At 51.0% G+C, this 8012-nt stretch overlaps 1 protein-coding gene across 1 annotated transcript in view; it reads left to right on the forward strand.

Annotated features, from left to right (window-relative positions):
* Positions 1–2790: 2790 nt before the first annotated feature.
* The window catches only part of FAM98C (family with sequence similarity 98 member C), a 9703-nt gene continuing 4481 nt past the window's right edge, over positions 2791–8012 (forward strand). The window contains exons 1-2 of the mRNA XM_032804476.2: positions 2791–2899; positions 3530–3675. Coding sequence (XP_032660367.1) covers positions 2880–2899; positions 3530–3675 — 166 coding nt within the window. The 5' untranslated portion in view covers positions 2791–2879. The remainder of the gene's footprint in view (positions 2900–3529; positions 3676–8012) is intronic.

Here is an 8012-nt window from a genome sequence, read left to right on the forward strand (position 1 = left end):
ATTTGAGAGTGTTCAATAGAACACTGGGTCCTATTCCCATTTCTCCATCCTTGTTCTTTTTTCCAAAACCTTCCCAAAAAATGAAACAAGACAAATTGTTAACTGTATAAAACCTGGCAAAGCTGTGTGCGCCAGTGACCCTATGATAACCTTGGGGCCGATACAGCAGGGAGCCTACTGAAATACAGAAGGGTGCAGAGAGCGGCTCTTGTATATTACCGCTGGAATGAGATTCTTTTAATGCTATTTTATATATAAAAAAGTGTGGAAGAGGGCAGAGAGAAAAAAAAACCCAACCAAACAAAGACAAAAAGTTAATATTAAAATAATTTTTTTGTGGTTGCCAAACTTTTTTTTCCTTGTTTAAGTATTTTATCAGATTTGTATATTCAATATTGTAATTTCTGTGTATTTAAAAAAAATTAAAAAGGGGGGAATGGAATCAGAGGAGAATGTTCTATTTAAAAGTGTATGTTGTATATTAAATCTTAGCAAAAGTGTCTCTTAAATGTTTTCCCCTCCTTCTGTGGTGGGGTTTGGAGGTGCTGGTTCGAGCTTCCTAGATTTATAGGGCCAGAAAGGGATCGTTCTGATCAGCTAGAGCCAGATTCAAGAGATGCAAATAGTTTTCAGACACTGAAATGTGCCAGTCACACACAGCCCAGAGTGTCAGATTGTTTTCTTGCAACACCAACAAGAGATGCTTTGCTCCAGAAAAGGAGATAAGATATTTCAAGCGGGACTAAGTTGCAGCTGCCCTTAATGATTTTAAAACTAGAGTAAAATAAAAATAATTGAATATTTCTGCTATTGTTATATATTATATCTATTAGGACACATCAGTGGGAGATGGCATATTATGACAAAGGCCCTTTGTTTTCAGGTTTTATTCTGTTTAAAATGTCCTGGGATTTTATAAGTGTTTATGACAGAAATTAAACTGTGCAAAAAATTAACTTCACAACTTTCTGGGTAAATATCAGAGTGAATAGGGGGATGGAGGACAGAAAAAAAGCAACAACGAGGGAAGAGTTTATTTCCTGAACTGCACATTAACAGTAAATGCATATATGCATGTGTGTATCTTCCACTCCACTGCATTACTGAGGCAGACAGCCTTGCATGTCCGCTTCAGCTAATTTGTTTTTAGCATCAATGCATCTACCAGATGTAATGGGCTGGATTTGCTTAACGTAATCAGTATGTTCATGTACTTGAGCGGTCCAAATGTTGGGTGAAAATCAGTAAAAATGGCATAATAGCTTTTGTAAAAGCTGAGAATTCATTGGTTGAAAACCAAAAACGAAGGGCCTTAATTATGATACATTGTAATAAAAATAATCTCGAATTTGGAAAAAAAAACATTTCAAAATGAAATTTACAGGCATCAAATGAAAATTCCCAATCAGTTTTTTCTTGTTTGTTTCCCAAAGCTCTGTGAAAATGTTTGTTTTTCTACCTGGGAATGAAACCAAATTTGAAATGTCAACATTTCCCACCAAATGGAAATTCCGAGTTCCAGGGGGAGAATGTGCTGCTACTTTAGACCTATAGCAACTTCCTCTCTACGTAGCTGGTAGAGCAGTGGACACCAGGAGACTTGGGCTCTCTTCCCAAGTCTGCAGCTGGCCTGCTGGGTAGCCTTGGGAAAGCCACTTGCCTCACTGTGCCTCAGTTTGCCCCCTCTGTAAAATGGGGAGAATGGTACTGCCTTCTTTTTGTAAAGTGCTTTGAGATCTCCAGATGAAAAGAGCTAGCGATTAGCAGGGAGAAGGAATCCAGGGGCTCGACCGCTATGGCCAAAGATCTGGGCCAACGCTGCTGCTACCTGGTGTTTTTCCTCAAGTCCCCGCTCCTGGAGTCAGGACACTCCTGAAATCCTGGCATTCATTTTAACAGGAAAGTGCAGTAAAACAACCCCAGAACTGGGGGGAGGGGGAGAGTCTTTGGGTTTTTAAAAATCTCCCGGTTGGCTTGTGGGAGGGAACAAACCTCCCGCTTGTCGGTTCTGAGCCCGTGGCGCTGGCCCCGCTGCGGTTTCACCAGCATGGCAGGTAGGTTGCTGCCCCGGCAAGGGGCCCAGCCTGTGGGATGGGGGACACGCAGGGAGGTGGAAGCAGCTGCGTGGCCAGCAAAAAACAGCAACGTCTCTGGCAACAATGAAGGAGGAAGAGGCTCGTGGCTTGGCCCGGAGGAAGGAAAGACTCTGGTTGAGAGGCAGGTTATGTGGGAAGAGCAGGCTCTGATTGGCTGGGAGGTGGGTTATATGGGGGACAGAGGCTCTGATTGGCTGGGAGGTGGGTTATATGGGAAGAGGGGGCTCTGATTGGCTGGGAGGCGGGTTATATGGGGGAAGAGACGGCTCTGGCTGGGAGGCCGGCTCTATGGGAAGAGGGAGCTCTGATTGGTTGGGAGGCTGGTTATGAGGCTCTGATTGGTGGGGAGGCAGGCTCTATGGGAAGAGGGGGCTCTGATTGGCTGGGAGGCGGGTTATATGGGGGAAGAGAAGGCTCTGACTGGCTGGGAGGCAGGCTCTATGGGAAGAGGGAGCTCTGATTGGTTGGGAGGCTGGTTATATTGGAGAAAGAGGCTCTGATTGGCTGGGAGGCAGGCTCTATGGGAAGAGGGGGCTCTGATTGGCTGGGTAATGGGTGACAGTGGTGGGGAGGTGTGGTTTGCTGAGTGATGGGAGATTGATTGGGTTGAAAGGGCCAGGAGACGTCATTCTAGCGTCAGCCAATGAGCATCTTAGCCTCCATAGCCCCGCCTTCTCCTCCCCCTAAGCCAATCGGGGTTCAGAGGGGAGGGCCCGTGCGGGGTTGATCTGGGCCTCGCTGGAGACTTTGAACTTGGGGCCGGAGCCAGGCGGCGCCTGTGCCATGGAGCGCCGGGCGGCTGGGTGGTGCTCGAGGGGTGAGGGTACAATGGCGGGGGTGGGTTGGAGTGCGTGGGTGAGAAGCAGGGGGTGTGGGTGCAAGCTCCAGGGTGCATGGACAGGGGGAGAGCAGGCGGTTGTGGGTGCAGAGGCTCGGGGTGCTGTGGGCTGAGAAGAGTGTGGCGGTGAGAGGCTCCAGAGGTGCATGGGGCAGGGGGAGGGAGCGGGTGCTGGGGGAGCAGAGCGTCTGGGGGTGATGCTGAAAGCAGGGTGTGGGGGTGCAGAGGCTCAGGGGTGCATGGAGCAATGGGCGGGGAGCAGGTTGTGGGTGGGAGCAGAGGCTCTGGAGGGTGCATGGGGGCAGGGAAGCAGGGGGTGTGGAGGTGCAGAGGCTCTGGGGGTGCCATGGGGGCTGGGAAGTGGGGGTGCAGAGGCTGTGGGGGTGCTGGGGGGATGGATGGTGGGGGGAGCAGGGAGAGTTAAATGTTCCAGGATGAACAGGGAGGTGGGTGCAGTGGCGGGAATAGGTGCAATTTTGGGGACGGGTTGGGGGGCCTGGCACCCCAGCAGAAGCAGTGGTTGCCCTGATCTGGGCTGGGCTGCCAGGTCCATGGGGGAGGCTGTTGGGCACTGACCCCTGCCCCGTGTGCCCAGGTCCCTGGGGCCACTCTCTGAGGAGAACTTCCTGCGCCTGGCCGAGGCCGGGGTGCAGAGCCCCGAGTTCACCGCGCTCTGCGCCCAGCTGGTGGCGGAGCTCCGAGCTCTCTGCCCCCTGGAGGAGGACGTCAGTCCCACCAGCGGTGAGTTACCTGCAGAGAAATGGGGGGTGGGGGGACACTGACTGGCCGGGGTGGGGAGTGGGACACAGGGCTTTCCTCCATGGGCGCTTGTGACACAGGTAACATGCCTGACACCCACTCCGGAGTGACAGGGGAGTTCCACTCCCAGCCGAGTCCTCTGGGTTCGTTATCACTCAATAATTAATCATACCGGCAGCGTAATTCCCCCCTGGGGAGGAAGTGTAGCCCAGTGGTTCCTGCCCTGCCACAGACTCCCTGTGTGACCATGGCCATGTCACCTAACCTCTCAGTGCCTCAGTTTCCCCATCTGTGCAACAGGGATGGTAGCTCTGCCCTGCCCCCCAGCAGGGTTGTGAGAATAGATACACTCTAGGGTGCTCAGATGCTATGGTTATGGGGGACGCAAATCTGCCCGAGAGAGAGGAGTCAACCTGTGGAACTGACTGCAGCAGGATGTAATGGAGGCAGATATGCCCCAGTTAGTGATCCAATGTTTTATTACAAGAGTAATCCCATTCCCCGCCCCCAGCCAGCCAGTCCCCTGCCCAGGGTCTGGATGGGAGCCAGCGCCCCATAGGGGGAAAGGCCCTGTGCCCCATTCCCCACCCCCTGCCCGTGGACATTCCCTCCTGAGGAGGCCGGGGTTAAGAACATAAGAACAGCCGTACTTGGTAAGACCAAAGGTCCATCCAGCCCAGTATCCTGTCTGCCAACAGTGGCCAATGCCAGGTATCCCAGAGGGAGTTAAGTTAACAGGCAATGATCAAGTGATCTCTCTCCTGCCGTCCATCTCCATCCTCTGACAGACGGAGGCTAGGGCCACCATTCCTTACCCAGCCTGGCTAATAGCTGTTTAACAAACTTAACCTCCATGAATTTACCCCGTTCTCTTTTAAACCCTGTTATAGTCCCAGCCTTCACAACCTCCTCAGGTAAGGAGTTCCACAAGTTGACTTGTGCTGTGTGAAGAAGATCTTCCTTTTATTTGTTTTAAACCTGTTGCTTATTGATTTCATTTGGTGACCCCTAGTTCTTATATTATGGGAACAAATAAATAACTTTTCCTTATTCACTTTCTCCACATCACCCATGATTTTATAGACCTCTGTCATATCCCCCCTTAGTCTCCTCTTTTCCAAGCTGAAGAGGCCTAGCCTCTTTAATCTTTCCTCGTATGGGACCCTCTCCAAACCCCTAATCATTTTAGTTGCCCTTTTCTGAACCTTTTCTAGTGCCAGTAGATCTTTTCTGAGATGAGGAGACCACGTGTACACAGTATTCGAGATGTGGTCATACCATGGATTTATATAAGGGCAATAAGATATTCTCCATCTTATTCTCTGTCCCTTTTTAATGATTCCTAACATCCTGTTTGCTTTTTTGACCGCCTCTGCGCACTGCGTGGACATCTTCAGAGAACTATCCACGATGACGCCAAGATCTTTTTCCTGACTCTTGTTGGTAGCTAAAGTACCCCATCGTATGTTGTATCAGTTGTGGTATTTTCCCAAATTTCATTACTTACATTATCCACTTACATTTCTTGCCATTTTGTCCCTTCTCATCTATTTGTGAGATCTTTTGAAGTCTTCACAATCTGCTTCGTCTAACCTATTTGACGTTAGATTGTACTCGAGCTTCCATTTGAGTGTGCTTCCCCATGAATAGTGGGTGGTGAGTGGCAGGCAGGTAGCTGCTGATTGGACTCCTTGCCCTTTCAGCTGGTACCTTCGAGGAGGGGGCTGTGCTATTTCAGCCAGGAAAGGGCTCTGCGGACCCCACTTCGGAAGCCCTTACAAGACTTCATGCAGGAGAACTCATGAGAAGTGACCCTCTGGGTAAGGATTCCCGTTCCCCTTCTGCCCCCTTAGCCCTCAGACACCTGCCCCCGCCCGCCCCTAACCCTGCACTGCCCTTTCACCCCAACCCCTTCCCTCCCTCTGTGCCCTATCCCAGGGACTGTTGCCCCTTCCACTCATACCCCGCCGCTTCCTCTGCCCGTTGATCCTGCGCTGGGCATCCCCCCTTCCCGCAAACCGCTGACCCCTTCCTAAGCACCCAACCCCTCCACTGTGCCCCTTTGCCATAACCCTGCATCCTCCTGCACCCAATGGGGACCTGACCTAGATGCACAAAGCAGCTCCATTGCTGCTCGCTCCCCAACTGGATGACTCCACCTCCCACGCCCCTGGGGCTGGAGATGGGAGCAAGAGCGACGTCAGGCTTCCGCACCCAGGTCACTTTCCCTGCGCTGTGTAACGGGATAGGGCAGGAGAAGAGGTTGGGGAATGACCGGATGCAGGGAGCCTGGTGGTGTGATTGCGGGGAGGATATGAAGAGTGTGTGTATGTTGATGGAGTGTGTGAAGGACTTGCGTGGACGCGGCGAGGAGGGACCTCTCTCTTGAGCCGTCACCTGGTTCTGACGCTGGTGCGTTCCAACTGCCCCCTGCAGCCTCATGTCTCTCCACACTCCCACACGCAGCTGCTATGTCTGAGTCTCCTGTTTCTAACGACCTGAATGGGTTCCCAGCGGAGCGCTTCTCAAGAGCAATGCGGGTGAGGAGTGCATCCGACCCACTGTGACGCTGGACTTGCGCGCCATTAGGGTGGGCACCGATATGGCCTCACCACATAAAGCGCAGGATCACTGGTGTGGGTACCTGGTCCGTATGTCTGATCCCGCTGACAGCATACGGGCGCTGACTCTGAGCGCGGTTAGTCCTCGTAGTCTCAGTTGCGTTGATGCTACGGTCCCTGATTTTTATTATGCCTGCGCTCATCATCTACTATTAGCACTTTACTATAGGCATGCAAGCCCTTTGCAAGCAGTTGCCTCACCCAGATCGTGAGGGTTCTCCTCTCTCCCAATCATGAGCCTGTGTGCACGTTATCACATTGTCTGAGGACGAAAGCGAGCGCCTATCAACTACGCAAGGCAATGGTAGAGTGCTCTACATGAGCTCCCAACAGCGTTAGGAATACAGCATATGCGAAGTAATCACAATGCGGAGCGCAGGTGCCAGCCCCCGTAATCAAGGCAGTACCGTGATAAAGGTTCACTGAACCACCGGACAGCGTAGTAGAGGAAGCATATCTCACATCAGAAATGATGCAGACTGAAAATGTATCGATCAGTACAGAAAAATCATCGGTGAAGGAAAACATATTGACCAGCTAGACTAGTTACGCCTCACGGACAGCTAAAATCCTTACGGAGAAGAGCAGAGCTCGAGGTGACACATCGTAGGTGATTAGTAAGAAAAACTCATCATAAATTAGCAGGCTATCCAGCTTTAGTCGAGCCAAAGTTGCCGAATTATCCAATTGCTCAATCAGAGGGAAACGAGAGCCAGACCCTACAGCGCTAGCTCGCATGCTTTTCTTCGCTGTATGCTGATGAAAGAATTCTATGACGTACGCCTCGCCCACTATAGCCCCACTCAACCTAGACAGGAAGCGATTGACGTCAAGACTGCCTGTAAGCCGCCTCCGCGAACAGTTCACGTACCCTCAGAGATACCCTCAATCTCTACAATCCGAGGATCCACTCCGTTGCGAGACGCCCCCTAGCTATCACCTAGCCCCTGCGACTGCATAGCTATCCCAATGCAGACCGGATCACTCCGCTTTATTCCTCTCCATATGACACCATAATCTCACTACGAGGATGTGAGCGACCCTCACGATATGCTGCGCACAGAAGTGTAGGAAAGCTTTTGCTTCGGAGCTTCAAGGACCATATCTGGTCGTATCCCACAGTTCGGCTGTCCGACCCGGCAGAAGAGACACCTAAATGTTACACTAGAATACCATTTATGCTACATGAGTTGGGAAACGTTTCGATCATCTAGTTCTCTCCCTACTTCCGACCTTACCTCTCATCAGACAACGCACACAGCGAGAGCGACCCTATGAGGTTGGTGTAGGAAAAGTTCTCTCGGAGCTCAACCTTACTATGCACAGAGGCATCACAAGGGAGAGACCCACGATGAATGCAGTGGTGCCGGAAACGTTTCACTCACCTCTCCTCCCTTATCTCTCACCAGAGTCCACACGGGGGGAGAACCTATGGATGCAGTGATGTACGGGGAAAAGCGTCTTCTCGGAACTCACCCTAACACATTACAGATCCACACGGGCAGAGGACCCGATGAATGCCTGCACGAGTGTGGGAAAAACTTCACTCACTAGCTCAGCCATTTCTAACTCAGAGAATCCTTAAGGAGAATAACTACATAAAAACCTTCTCAGAGCTGTAAGAAGATGTTCTTTAATTCTTTTGAGTTCCATGTAAGTGACGCTGTTAAGTGTTGCATTTTTGCACATTGAGGTTTT

This window comes from Chelonoidis abingdonii, chromosome 11, assembly GCF_003597395.2.
Source record: "Chelonoidis abingdonii isolate Lonesome George chromosome 11, CheloAbing_2.0, whole genome shotgun sequence".
Taxonomy (NCBI): domain Eukaryota; kingdom Metazoa; phylum Chordata; order Testudines; family Testudinidae; genus Chelonoidis; species Chelonoidis abingdonii.